Genomic DNA, 15,076 nt, shown 5'->3' with positions numbered 1-15,076 from the left:
TTAAGCAAAGCATCTGTGATGCGGGGTACAAATATGTAGACATTAATCTAACTTAGTATCCAAGTAAAGATTAAATAACAGTTTCTGATTTTTTTTATTTGCCGTAACTTAGTACAATATAATGACTTGAAAAATGAATAAATAAAGAAGATTACTGCGAGGAATTATATATAACGTGAGCAAAACGAATTACTGATTGTAATGAAAAAATATATTATCTTTATTTGCTATCTGAAAGTCATGTAGGCCGCATGTGTGGTACGGCGTTTATTATAATAGTATTATTTTGTAATTGTGCAACACAGTGTCTTGTAAAAACGTTCAGTGAATTTTTTTTATTATGGTCAGTGAAAAGAAAAATATTGATAAAATGAAAGCAACGCCGAAAGAGCCACCGGGATTGTTCGCTCGGTTAATGTTTTTGTGGACTTTTCCGTATTTTTATAATGGCAATCGACGTGATTTAGAAGAAGAAGATCTAGTTCCAACTACACCTGACTATCATTCTAGGACAGTAGGGGATAAATTAGAAAGGTAAGTTTAGTTTTTTTTTACCGTACAAATCCACTGCCAACATATATTGCTGTCTCTTTTTTTCCAAAATCAATAAAATGGATGACTTTATGTTTAATACACTTTTGTATTGAAAATTTTGACCAAATTAATACAATAATTGTGTGTTAAAATAATTTTATTCCAATTACCTCGGCGTAGACAATGATAAGTGTCCTACATATTAGGATTAATTATAATTATAGATGTAAATAGTGTTCTGTTAATAAATTGTTCTTTTTTTGTTTTATTTAGCTTATGTGTTACCATTAACTTTGACAATTACTATAGACTAATATTATAAATGCGAATATTTAGATGTATGGATGTTTGTTTGATGATATCTCTGGAACGGCTGCATGATTGTCGCTGAAATTTGGTATAGATGTAAAACGTAGCATGGAAAAACTCATAAGCCACTAAATAAGTTTTTTTTATTCCGCACGGACAGAGTCGCGGGCGATAGCTAGTACATGATAATTCTTATTTTTCAATTCTTCATAATATATTTAAAATATGTATGTTCATCTTGTGTTCACATCCAATAAGTATATGTTTAAAAGAACAAAGAACTAGAATACGAATAAAAGGAAAATTTACACAATGCGTACACTAATCATTTATCTCCTAATCTGTTAAAAATAAAGTTCGTGTTAAAGGGAGAGTAAACTATTATCCCTTGGTATTTGATTTTCAAACTAAAGGGGGTAGAACCAGTCATTTTAAAGTAAATAAATTGTCTTTGAAGCCACATTGACTTATCTAAAACAAATTTACTTATCTCACATGTTGATTGCAAGATACGAGAAATGAACATAAGTGTTTACATTAAATGCAATATACATTCTAATCTGTTTGTTTTAATTTAAATAAAACGGTTTTTTTCATACATTGTAATAAGTAACAATTGGGTTACTTTTCATTGTCTTTGATAAAATCGAGACAACAATGTCAATACAAGTGTCACAGCAATCGAATCCCACAGTAAAAATAACAATATTTATAGCCAAAACGGGAATATTGCAGTAAACTATTTTACAAAATTGCCGACATTACAAAATCTAAAAAAGCCAAAAGAAGCGCCCCCAGAAAAGGGTTTTTAAACTCTTGGTTTCAATTTCATATTAGTAATATTATAAATGAGAGTGTTTAGATGGATGGATGTTTGTTTGAAGGTATTTCCAGAACGTCTGGTCGGATCTTGCTCAAATTTGGCATACATATAGAACATAGCCTAGAAGAACATATAGGCTACTAGTTATGTTTGTTTTTAAACTCCGAACGGAGTCGCGGGCGACAGCTTGTAGTTCATAAAACGAATAAACCATTATCAGTTAAATTGTGAACTGATCTAACTACTTAGTGCTATGTTAAATCTCTACAGCTACAAACTGTTGAATTGTAAAATTATGAATGGATATTTATTTTATTACCATTTTTTTTAAATAAAGGGCAACAAATGCAAACGAACAGCAGGAGCACCGAATGATTATAGGTTAGGCTTGTTTAGATTTGTAACGTTTGAAATGATACTTCAAATTAGATAATGGATTGCTCGATTGCCTACTTTACAATTTTCCGACATGACGTAGCGGAAAGTTAATCTTGCGATGGCTTCCACAACCTCAAGCTTAATACGGAAAATGGAAAAATACGACTAAATAAGATACTTTGGAAATGCTGCAATTTTATAGTTACGGCTCTGAAAAGTTTGGTTTTTCTGAATGTGTCTATGTGCCTAATTTTTAAGTTTATTATGTGTTTCAATGGGAAAATAATTTCTTAGTGCACATTGTTTATTACAGTATATTCACGAACAGAAAGATTCACTTATCTATGTATGGCTGAATTTTATGTAACAACATTTTTTCTACTCATTCGTTTTGGAGTTTCATGCTATTCAGTAATATGCACAATTAAATGATTTTAAATATCAATTTAGGTAACAATGGAACACTTTACGTATACGTCAAGGAATTTGAGATACATCTTATTACTAATAATTCCGTGTTATTATGTCCTTTATTAGGCTCTTATTATTGTTATCGATTCCCCACTTCAATAATTGCTATTACATAAAACACTTATTACTATACCTCATAAGTAAACATGTACATATGCTTACTAGCTGTCGCCCGCGCCTATGTCCGCGCGGAATTGAAAAACACATAATAAGGAACCTATTTGTTCTTGCAGACTATGTTCTACATCTTTGCCAAATTACAGCTAGGTCCGTTCAGCCGTTCCGGAGATACTTGCAAACATCCATCCATCCATCTAAACATTTGCATTTATAATATTAGTATGAAAGTATGATATTACTTACAAGGTATTGTTTTAAGAACGTCGGTAGCTCAGGGGTCAAGCAGTTGACTTGCAATCTGTAGGTCCTGAGTTCTCGAATCCCGCCATGTATACCAATGTGTTTTTCGATTTCCGATTTACATATGTACATTTATCCGACGTTCTTAAGTAGAAGGAAAACATAGTGACGCAACCTGCACATATCTGTGAAGAAATTCAAAGATATGTGTGAAGTCAACCAACCCGCACTTGGCCAGCGTGGTTGACTATGGCCTAATCACCGTTAACTTAGGGTAGGCTCCGAGCCCCTCGGTGGGGACGTATAGTGAGCTGATGATGATGATTGTTTTAATTCTGGTTTTTATTATCATTTCCATATCTTTTTTTTGCGACGATCCGTATTAAGGAAGAAACTTAGATAATACATTAGTCCTTAGAGGTTGTAAAACTGCAATTTTGTAATACTTTCTTTGAAATAAAACATTGAAAAAATATACCGTTTGTATATTGTATTAAAAATTAAATAAATATTTTATATTAAATAGTGTCACAGACGATTTAGTAATAATATTTTTATTGGCTCAGCTGTTCACCATATTCTATAAATAGAGGAGATTTTGCGGAGTGAAGTCTAATGTACATCCACTAGATTAATCATTCGGTCTTTTTGACCGAACAGAAATATATAAGTTAGTTAAAAATTAAGAGAAAATTATGCCCGTGATTTTCAGTTCTTTAACATTTATATTCCACACGGAAAATTACTTATAATTCGCGGTTTATCAAAAAGATAAAACAATGATAACGAGTTTGATATCTTAATTTATTTATCTTAAGTTAATACTTTAAAGCTGAAGTTTATTGTTTGCGAAAAAACATGTTGCAATAGAGGTTTAAAGAATATTTACTTTCCTAACACGAATAGAGCAAAGACAAAATAGGAAATAAATAATTTGCCTAGTTACGTAGAAATAAGAAAGAGATATATATTTATATGTATTATATGTCTGTCAGATCCTGGATTTATGCAAAATTGGTGTCCTTTTCCTTCTCTTTGAAAAACAGAAACGGCTATATGTTTTGTATGCATGTTAGTAAAAGTCATTTTCAATTTTGCACTTGTATTCTTTCAAAATTTACTCGTACTTATATTCTCTTAATATTTACTTGTATTACTTTAGAATGGACTTCTTGCAATAGCAATAGAATTATCGAGTATTCATGCGTTTATTTTTATTTCAGAAATTGGTTAATAGAAGAGGCAAACGCAAAAGCTACTGGAAGAAAGCCTTCTTTGGTAACAGCACTTACGAGGACGTTTTTTTGGTCGTTTATACCTGGAGGCATCTCTCAACTTTTATCTGTTGGTATTAGGTATGTAGACAATTTATGTCTTTTATTTAAAAGGATTTTTTTTAATAAAGTATAGCGAAAGTTATGTAATATAATTAAGACAAGGCAAATTGTTATTTTAATGCAAATGTTAAGAATAAATCTCCAAGGCTTTATAAAAACTCAAAATGTATCTTTTATTAATATCTGGCATTATCTGTCATATTTGTAACTTGTTAAGCTCAATAAAATAAGGATAAATGTTATATTTATGAATATTTTACATAATCTGTATTTAACAGCTTGTTTTATTATTATAATTATTAATATTATTTAATAAAATCGCTATTTTAATTAACAGAAATGGAAAAGTAGGCGTGAAGCTTAAATAATTATAATAATTTTAATTAGAATTCCGATACCATTTCATTTTACTTAATGTATGATGAAAATGTGAAATATTTTATATAGCATGAACGCAATGCTTTAATACGCTATTTAAATAGGAAATCACGATGTTGAATATTATTTGATTAATAATATTAATATTATTACAACGCTGCAGAATATATATTTATCTAATTGCTTTCTCGTAAAAGACTTTTCGTACTTTTGCATTGACCGTACATAAATGGGATATGTGTTTCTCGTAAAAATCTTCACAGTCTAATTTACTTGTGTATTTAGCCAAAAAAATAAGATGGAAAAAATATGTAAATGCATATTTTTTTAATAGCAGATTAAACCTCTCGAAGTCAAAACCGATATTTTATTTTTGTAGGACGGCGATTCCCCTTCTATTCGCCGAACTTCTCTCTTACTGGTCGGTGAATTCAACAACAAGTAAATCCACAGCGGCGTACTATGCTATAGGCATGATATTAGGCAACTGGGTGGCCGCTTTCTTCGGACATCACGGAAATTTCCTATGCCAACAATTCGGAATGAAGCTCAGAGTCGCTATCAGTTCATTAATGTTTAGAAAGGTCTGTATTACTTTGGAGTAAGGAAAACTATACAGTTATTGACAGTGTACTAGTACTTTAGAGTTTTGAATACGAGCAATGTGATAAACATATAATATAGTAACATTTTCTTCTCGTATTCAAAATTAAAATCTATAGTTCATTATGGACCGATGATCTGGTCAAGTTTACGGGAATAACACAGGACCGATCATCAGTGAGTGTCTCGTGGTTAAACAAGCGACGTCTCTACAAAATATTGTTGTTATTATCTTATTAAGTTCATTGTGCTTTATTAACCAAAAAATTGAATTTTCTTTTACGCAAAACAGATAGTACCAAAATGTACGCCATTTTTTGCTGAAAATATCTTTTTACATATTGCTAGTCAGTTTATTTGATACATAAAATTGACTAATAGTAAACTAAATATTTTAGGAAGAGATTCTATTTGAAATAAACATTAAGATATCAAAATGTGTTTTTAAAGCTCTTTAAATTATCTATAGAAAATTTATATTTAATATGTTACTCGTGAACATGTTGCATCGAACTCTCAACCTGGAATCAATCAAATGAATAAATAGAGCGAGCGTTCCGCCGCAGAGAGGATTTGTAACATCAGCTCTACCACTAACAAATATTATTTGGCACTGGAAATTTATATTTGAAAGTGATTCAATTTTTCAATATTTATTTTAGCCTTATAATAACTTTAGCGTCACAAATAACTTCAAAGTATTATTTAATTTTTTTTTTAAATTTACATACTTACATGACAATAGAATTGAAATAGACAAACATTTTTGAACGAATCTATCGTAGAGGCTCCTAAGTTATAACATTTTCTTACTTTAAATCTGCTGATTTGTATCATTTCCTTCTCTTGTTTGTATCTAAATGTAGAATAGAAAGGAAACAGATTGTTTTTTTTATAGAATGTACTATTTTTTGACCAAATGTTTTTGTTTTATTTTTAGATAATGCGCATGAACAACGGCGCTTTGGGTGAGACGACTGCGGGTAAGGTCGTGAACCTACTATCAAACGATCTGCAGCGATTCGACTTGGCATTCCTCTTCCTGCACTACATCTGGATCATTCCCCTGCAGCTGGCAGCTGTCTGTTACCTTGGGTACATGCAGGCCGGCTACGCAGCCCTGATTGGATTAGCGGCATTACTTATCTTAGCTTTACCTATACAAGGTTAGTTAACTTTGTTATGAGTTGTCAAACTGTAGTTAAATACAATCAATTTAACAACTTTATTATCAGTTTCTACTAACCCAAATTATGATAAATATTGAACAACGATTTATCAGATTTCAAATATTTTCATTTATGAAAACTGTCAGTAAAGTAATTTAGACTAGGATATTGTGTGTTTTTTACTTTCTTTTAGTGAAATTGTTACGTCTATAATAATAAGTACATTTTTAAGTAATGGGTGAGCATTTATATAGTATTTATTTGGACAATTTGATTGTGAGACTTATCAAACATTAATTACTTTCTTTCTTTAGGTTTACTTGGAAAAATTCTTGGTAAATTCAGGTTCCGTACTGCAGTGAAGACAGATGCTCGTGTTAAATTAATGAGTGAAGTAATAAATGGAATACAGGTAAAGTATAGAACATTAAAAATAATCATATTATCATAGCAACTTCTTTTAGTAAGTACTGTAATACTTCGTATATTTCAGGTTATCAAAATGTATGCATGGGAAATTCCATTTGAAAAAGTAGTGTCCGAAAAACGAAGAGAGGAATTAAAACAAATCAGGATAGCATCAGCTTTGAGAGTTATCTTCCTCGGGTTCATGGTGTTCACGGAAAGAGCAGCGCTCTTTATAACCGTTCTTGCTCTTGTTTTATTCGGCAATGTTATGACTGCTAATGTTGTAAGTTGATTTCTTTCTACCTGCTTTTTTTCTTTCTACTAATTGCCTTTAAAATTGTTGCATCAAATGTATACAATTTCGTTCTTTATTAATAGCTTAATTTTAAAAAGTTAATTGTCATTCGGTTTGTAATCTTTTCTGCATTAAGTTTTTTAACTTTTTGGTTGTTTCAGATATACCCGTTGCAACAATTTCTTAACACTGCACAAATTAACGTCACTTTAATTCTACCACTTGTATTGACATTTACTATCGAATTGTTTGTATCGTTAAGAAGAGTAGAAGAGTTCCTTGCTTTAGGTAAGTTTGTAGATTACTACACATATTAATGTGTGCTTATAATTATGAAATATACAACTATAAACTACTTCTTTTTTCACAGAGGACAGAGTTGATTTGATCAAAACAGAGATGGCGACACCAACTCTATTCCGGAACATCTCAGGGAGTTTCAGGGATGAAGGCAAAGAGTCCAGTGTTAGACCTCTTTCGTACCAAACTAAATCGGAACTTATGTCAGATCAATTCTCCAGTAATGGTTAGTTATAATTTCATACCGTTGAATAATATCTGTGTTTGGTAGGACAAATATATTTTATCTTTTATACAAAATGTATGAATGTAAGAAGCCAAGTAACAAACTGGCGTAAGATGATCTTGGCAATAAAAACTATACGATTTTTTAGATAATTCCGATTTTAAATGATGTTGGCATGCACGGCTAGTAATGGAGAGATCGTCATACTCCCTTTCTTTGTCAGAATTTTAATAATTAAATAGCAAGTAAATGTGCCAAAATATTCAACAGTTAAAAACTGTATACTAAAACTCTTTTAAAACAATCCTTAGAAAACTCAGCCCTTCTTAAATTACATTATGATTTTTTTATTATTTTCCAAACTTCCGATCATTGGAGAAAACTTTACATTTTAAGTAAACTCAAATATTTTTTTAAACAATGAAAACGTTTTAAAGGTTTCGTACCAACGGGAAGGAAGTTCCGTAGAAGCCTATCACAACCGAATTATGACTTAGCAGTGGAATTGCGAGATGTAAGCGCCAGTTGGACCGGTGACCCCAATTTCTTGGCACTGAAGAACATCTCCGTACGCATACGCAAGGGGAAGTTTTGCGCAATCATAGGGGCCGTGGGGTCAGGCAAGGTAGAGGCTATTCTTTTTACAATACTATTGTAAACTTCTTGTTTTTTCACGAAATAAAAAAAGTAATTTACAACTAGCCAGTCTGAATATTTATAATTTTTTTAATGTTTTAGGTTATTTAAGTATGTAAGTCAATATTGTAGGGCATATTGGTTTTAAATTAAACAGTTAGTTCACAAAATTTGATGAGAAATAATTTCAGCAGTGTTGCTATCTTACGCTAAATATTCATTAACGTGAGGGTAATTCTAAACTTTTACAATTGTTTGAATCAAATTCCTAATGACATACGATAGGGTATTGAATATTATGTTTTTCATATTTAAAATTGTTTATTTTTTTGCATGTAGTCGTCGATCTTACAATTATTACTGAAGGAATTGCCTGCAGCAACCGGCAGCGTGTCCGTATTCGGAAATGTTTCATACGCCAGCCAAGAGGCGTGGTTGTTCCCGAGTACAGTCAGAGAAAACATTCTCTTCGGCAAACCTTTTGACAAACAGAAATATCAACATGTACGTATTACCTTTTTATCTTTTCTTTATCATTGCTTCATTATTTAATTAAAGGAAAATAAATGCAAAATTTTTGTATAAATAGTACAACTATTTCATTCCGCTGGCTGTGATATAATTGACACATATAATAATACAAGTCAGACTCTGAGTCTTTATGTTGTCACTAAAGAGTCACCCTAAGTATAGATTAAATATAGAAATCTACACCAAATTACTGGTTAAGTAATCATAAATCGTGTTGTTTGTGAATGTTATTCAATTACTTATTGTAAAGAGCATTAGCCGTCTGCAAACACACGTGTAAAGTTCTGCTCGTTTATGTTCCGGTTGTTTGCTGATAAAAAAGTAATCAAGTTACTAATCTAATATAAATTTAATAAACTGTGCAAAATATATAGCATAATATCTTTATTATCGTCTCACTTAAATATCCTTGTGCTGTTTACAAAATCATGTCTGATAACGTATGTAATTAATTAACTTGATAACAAAACAATGACTCGAGTTAAAAATTCCCAGTTTAAGACAATAAATAGTCAGCTCTATCTGTGGATTTATACTGATAAAGTTAACAAAACCCTCGTACACATCTTGACATTAAACAAAAATATTTACAATCAATGTCCGCTTTCCGTTTACTTTAGGAATTACAAGTAACCTTAGATTTTAAATTAGTTATCTTAGATTCTTCAGCAAACCTATTTCAAAATAGTGTAAACTTAAGAAGAATAAATTGTCGTGTTCTCTTTGTTTACAAATTTGAGTGCAAAAACAAAAATAATGAAAATAATTTGTACTATGTGTGACTGAGAGAATACAACTTTTCTAGAGACAGTGTGAACTAACATTAGAAATTGTGTATTGTGTACACGTGGCCTTGACCTTAAGTAGCGTAGTATACTAATTATAACAAATATTTTCAGGTATGTCGTGTGTGTGCTTTGGAGAAGGATTTCAAGCAATTTCCTTACGGCGACCAAACGCTAGTGGGTGAAAGGGGGGTATCCCTCTCGGGGGGACAGCGCGCTAGAATCAATTTGGCCCGCGCCGTCTACAGACAAGTAATTGATTTTTTTTGTTATTTGTACGAATAACAACCGCAACGGAATTAATTTCGAAATCAATGTGCAATATTTAAAAGCTTTGTGATTGCGAAATGTCAATATTCCTTTCTATGTAACCAATTAACCGAGTTGTTCAGGAAAAGTTTTGTTTAATATAAATATTTGTCTACATGCCTTCACCACTTATATTTACTAGGCATTTTATGACACATCGACACAATAACATATTTATCGAACGTTTTTATATCTACTCTACTTAAAGTTGCAACGAATTTTATACAAAGATTGTACAATTCTACTACTTATAGAATAGTGGCTTGTTGTTGCAATGTAACTTTCACTTGGCAGTTAAATTTTATCTTGGAAAATGACTAATTGTTTAACAATCAACTGTGTTTACGTAATATTGAACGTTTTTGTTTTAGGCCGATATTTATTTGCTCGATGATCCGCTCTCTGCCGTAGACGCAAACGTAGGCCGTCAGCTCTTCGATGGTTGCATAAATGGATATTTACGCGGCACCACAAGAATTCTCGTCACTCATCAAATCCACTTCCTGAAGGCAGCTGATTTCATTATTGTTATGAGCGAGGTTTGTTTTTGAACCGATGCCTTCAGTGGTTCCTGTTTTCTTATCTTATTATTAAACTTTCACTCTTTTTATTGGGACTCTTGAGACGAAAACATTCCTTTATTGTCATATTCCAGGGCGGTATTGAAAACATGGGAACCTTCGATGAATTGGTCTCTTCGGGTAAAGATTTTGCTATGCTACTCTCCGCATTGCAAGAAGGCAAAGAGAAAGATGCTGATAGTACTTCTCTAACAGTAAGTGTAGTTATTAAATTATCACCTTTTTAACATTTTTAGACATTATTCTTAGTAAGGTCGAAGTTAAGTAGTTAAGTTAAGTATAATCCTCGTTTGGCCTAAAGTGTGGACTGAAAGTATGTAAATAATAAAGTAATTGATTAGTTCTTGTCTATCAATCTTACAATTAAATTCTCTCATCTAGAAAACTGATGAAAAAGCAAGACCAGCACTATTAAAAGCTATATCAATTAACGAAGGAGATGAACAAGCACAATTTGAAGAACAAAAAATGGCGGCCGAAGAAAGACAGTCTGGAAATCTTCGCTGGGAAGTTGTTTCAACGTATTTTAAAGCTGGTGGTAACATATTCTTTGTAATATTTACCTTCTTCATGGTTCTGATGACAGCAGTATCGGCGGGTGTTGTGGATTACTGGGTCAGCTACTGGTAAGAACATAATATTTATTAAATTAAATACATGTATTTTTGTTGTTTATGTACTCCGAAGTTAACTGATAAAAAAGGACTTCTTAGTTTCATCAGATAGCCAAGAGATTGAGGTAAAAGAACTTGTAAAAATTGACTAAGACGATAATAACATTCTTAACACTAAAATCATACTCTTAGTAGAGTACGATTTTAGTGTTTCAGATTAAATTGAAATTGATTTAATTTTTATTTCGTTATTCTTTTCTAATTTTAGGACTAATCAGATGGCAGCCTACGAAGAAGAAGTTGGTGCAGATATGGGTATATTTAACTTTTTTTACACTATAACAAGTATCAAAATGATTTTGTAATTTTGCACTTAAATTTATCATAACATTTCAGAACCCGGCTTGGATGTGCAAGTTGGTCCTTTAACAACAGGACAATATTTAATTATACACGGCTGTCTCGTTCTAGTCACTATTTTGATTACTAATTTCCGAGCCATACCATTTGTTCAATTGTGTATGAATGCCTCGAAATGGTTACACGATACGATGTTTTCTACAATGTTGCGAGGTATCATGAGATTCTTTGATACTAGCTCATCAGGTAAGATTTCTATCCGAGCAAAATGTTCTAAATTTATAAACGTACAAAATGTCAGATTTTATGGTAAATTTTCGTTTCCAGGTCGAATCCTCAATCGTTTTACAAAAGACATCGGTGCAGTAGATGAAATATTACCTAGAACATTACTGGATGTGTTACAAATCTATGGAACTTTGATTATAATCCTCATACTAAATGCTATTGCATTATACTGGACGTTGGTACCATCAGCTGTGCTTCTCGTTTTGTTCTTATTTTTTGTCAGAATATACACTAAAGCAGCCCAAGGAGTGAAGCGTCTGGAGAGTGTCAGTAAGTAACAAAATTAGTACAAATTGTTACATTTCACTGTTGTCCGTAGCAGTCGTTTTGGTCTGTAGTAAATGTTATATCTATTAAAATTGTACCCCGTTTTCAACAGCTAAAAGTCCAGTATTCGGTATGGTTACATCTTCACTGAATGGTATTGCAACTATAAGATGCTGTGGCGCCCAGGACAGACTCATTGTTGACTTCGACGAACATCAGGTCAGTAAATTAAAATAACAAATCAATAGTGTAAATGATAGTTTATAACCTTTGGACAAGTATAATTAAATCGAGATCTCATGATAATATAATATGGCTAGTGTTTTCCTATGGTGTTAACATCAGAATTTTAAGAATGCTTCCAAAACATTTAGTCTTAGTGAAAATATGACGAAAAATTTTGTTTCCTCTTTAATACTTTTATTTGAAAATACAATACTAAACCTTTCAATAATTTATACTTATTGTACACCAGGATCTACATTCATCCGCATGGTACGGTTACTTGGGAGGTGGAGTCACGTTTGGATTTTATTTGGATACCATGTGTCTAATTTACATGACTACGATCATCTTTGTCTTCATCTATATTGATTTTGGTAAGATTATTATTTTATTCAGAATAGGGTGGTAACTGACAAATATCCATTAAAAGAAAAATTATACATCGGAATTATTTTAAATCTGGGCTTTTTGTCTCCACTAAACTTTACTAGAGTCTCCTTAATTCTAAAATGTGTCTAGATAGTAACCTAGTGGAATATTTCATCGTGCCCCGGATACTTACTGTTACTACCAGTTGCCCCTTTAACTGCTGTATAAGAATATTATGACATTTGTTAGATAATGTTGGTGTGTTATAGGCAACATCATAGCGGTGGGCAGCGTGGGTCTGGCGGTGACGCAGAGCAACACATTGACAGCCATGCTGCAGCACGGGGCGCGTATGTTGGTGGAATATGTGGCGCAGCTTACCAGCGTTGAGCGAGTACTGGACTACACCAAGGTTGAGACTGAAAGGAACCTATTTGATGGACGTAAGTTAAAGAGTTAGAAGTGAAGAAAATCATGTCTTCTGAATATTTTCTTCAATTTATAATTGCTGGTTTCTGTCACATAAGTTGTATACGCTTCTATCTTTTATATTTTTGGGTTCGTCTAAGTATAAATGCAGGTGCTGGAATCCTTATATGATATCAATGGACGATAAATCCTTATTATAACTTTTACAATCATTGTGTGTGACAGCGCTTGAGAAGCCCTTTCGTAAACAATTTGTTGTATTCAAGGCGCCGTTGGCGTGCTCGGTTATAGCGAGCTTGTCTTCAAACTCAAGGGTTTGAATATGAAAGCTTTAATTTTAGGCCAAGGACGTTGTTACACGTGCCGTGGAAACAAATAAAAATGTATAATATGAAATATGCATTTTTATGTAGAGTAAAAATATCTTCAAATAACTACAATAAACGGCGCTTTGACGTTATTTATATAATTTAAGGTATACTGGAATAAAGCAGCCTTGTTGATTCCACAGTGTTACACGGTTAAATGAATCAGACGTCATAGAGACCTTGTAACTGTGGTTTTTGTTTACAGCGTGTCCCATCCCTCCGACTTGGCCTGCGGAAGGAAGGGTCGTGTTCCAAAACGTGAGCCTACGTTACGCTCCCGACGAAGCACCCGTGCTTAAGAATTTGAATTTGGAGATAGAGAGCGGCTGGAAGGTATTGATTCTTTTTTTTAAATATAAAAGTTATGTTATCTGGTATATAAACTTGTAAGAAAAATATAATTTACTTATCATACATATTATTTCTACAAACTTGTAATCGTAAAAAGTTAAGTAAGAGTTATTTCCAGTTCATATTGTTCCTGTCCAGTGATCGAATCTAGCGCTGTGTTATGTCTAGAATAAATACAAGTGGCCTTAAGAATTTAGTTTTAAGGAGTAATCTTTAACATTTTAATAAGGCAACGTAACTGCATATTTTAGGTAGGCATTGTGGGCAGAACTGGTGCGGGGAAATCGTCTCTGATATCAGCATTATTTAGATTTTCCTACATCGATGGAAAAATATCGATTGATGGAATCGATACCGCTATGATTGCCAAACAGGTAACATTTTATTTATAATTTATGTGTGTAAACGAATACTACACAACAGTTCAGTTCTATTATTTTATTTGTTTATTTTAATATGATGTTAATTTGTCACATGATATAAAACAAGATTTAATTTTCAGGGCTTACGTTCTAAAATATCCATCATTCCACAAGAACCTGTCTTATTTTCTGCCACAATTAGATACAATCTTGACCCATTTAACATCTACAGCGACGACGACCTCTGGAGAGCTCTAGAGCAGGTAAACAATTCACGAAGAATGAATGGAATACAAAATAGTCATAATTTATTTCTATTGTTCATTTTACACGTATATTATTTACAGGTTGATATGAAATCGGCGATTCCTTCATTAGATTTCAAAGTGACCGAAGGAGGTGCGAACTTCTCGGTCGGTCAGAGACAACTCATGTGCTTGGCCCGGGCGGTGTTGCGATCAAATAAAATATTGATAATGGACGAAGCTACTGCCAATGTCGATCCACAGTATGCATTTCAATTACCTTTTTCTTCATATCTATTATACTCTGTTTGCTACATGATTGTTATTTCTTTCTAGGACGGATAATTTCATTCAACAAACGATACGTCGTCAATTCGCATCGTGCACGGTGCTGACGATAGCTCACCGACTCAACACAATTATGGACTCGGACCGTGTCCTCGTCATGAGCAGCGGCTGCATCGCTGAATTCGATCACCCATATATTTTGCTCTCGGATCCCAACAGCGCTTTCTCGTCGATGGTGCGTGAGACAGGAGAAAAGAACAGCCGTCAGTTATTCGAAGTTGCCAAGGAGGCGTATTCACAAAATAATCTGAAACAGAATTCAAGATGATCAATAATGTATTGCCTGATATGAGTTAAAATATCCAAAGAATATTCATAGTAAGTGTTCGAAGCGCATTTATGAATTGTGTAAATAGGTTAAGTTTAGTCATATGTACTAATGATTAGTTGACACAATAAAGCGATTAAATTAAAAAA

The 15,076-nt window shown here is 32.6% G+C and overlaps 1 protein-coding gene across 1 annotated transcript; it reads left to right on the top strand.

The window, feature by feature from the left end:
- The first annotated feature begins 210 nt into the window (after positions 1-210).
- On the top strand, positions 211-15,076 carry LOC106117156 (probable multidrug resistance-associated protein lethal(2)03659). Its single transcript, XM_013311281.1, has 25 exons — positions 211-534; positions 4,099-4,230; positions 4,970-5,174; positions 6,134-6,359; positions 6,677-6,774; positions 6,856-7,053; positions 7,227-7,353; positions 7,436-7,591; positions 8,029-8,216; positions 8,567-8,731; positions 9,658-9,795; positions 10,224-10,391; positions 10,508-10,627; positions 10,815-11,059; positions 11,316-11,362; positions 11,444-11,653; positions 11,735-11,965; positions 12,075-12,181; positions 12,438-12,561; positions 12,826-12,999; positions 13,559-13,686; positions 13,956-14,078; positions 14,207-14,329; positions 14,414-14,574; positions 14,648-15,076. Exons 1-25 carry the CDS (start codon positions 341-343, stop codon positions 14,925-14,927), a joined length of 4,068 nt encoding a protein of 1,355 aa, XP_013166735.1. The 5' UTR covers positions 211-340; the 3' UTR covers positions 14,928-15,076.

The sequence above is a fragment of the Papilio xuthus genome, unplaced genomic scaffold (assembly GCF_000836235.2).
Source record: "Papilio xuthus unplaced genomic scaffold, Pxut_1.1 DF827680.1, whole genome shotgun sequence".
NCBI lineage: Eukaryota > Metazoa > Arthropoda > Insecta > Lepidoptera > Papilionidae > Papilio > Papilio xuthus.
This window is presented reverse-complemented; position numbering and strand designations above follow the sequence as displayed.

Coding starts and splice junctions, on each gene's coding strand:
- LOC106117156 (XM_013311281.1), top strand. CDS start 341: ATGGTCAGTGAAAAGAAAAATATTGATAAAATGAAAGCAACGCCGAAA. Junction 8,217..8,566: donor GGGCCGTGGGGTCAGGCAAG/GTAGAGGCTATT, acceptor TTTTGCATGTAG/TCGTCGATCTTACAATTATT. Junction 9,796..10,223: donor CCCGCGCCGTCTACAGACAA/GTAATTGATTTT, acceptor TTTTTGTTTTAG/GCCGATATTTATTTGCTCGA.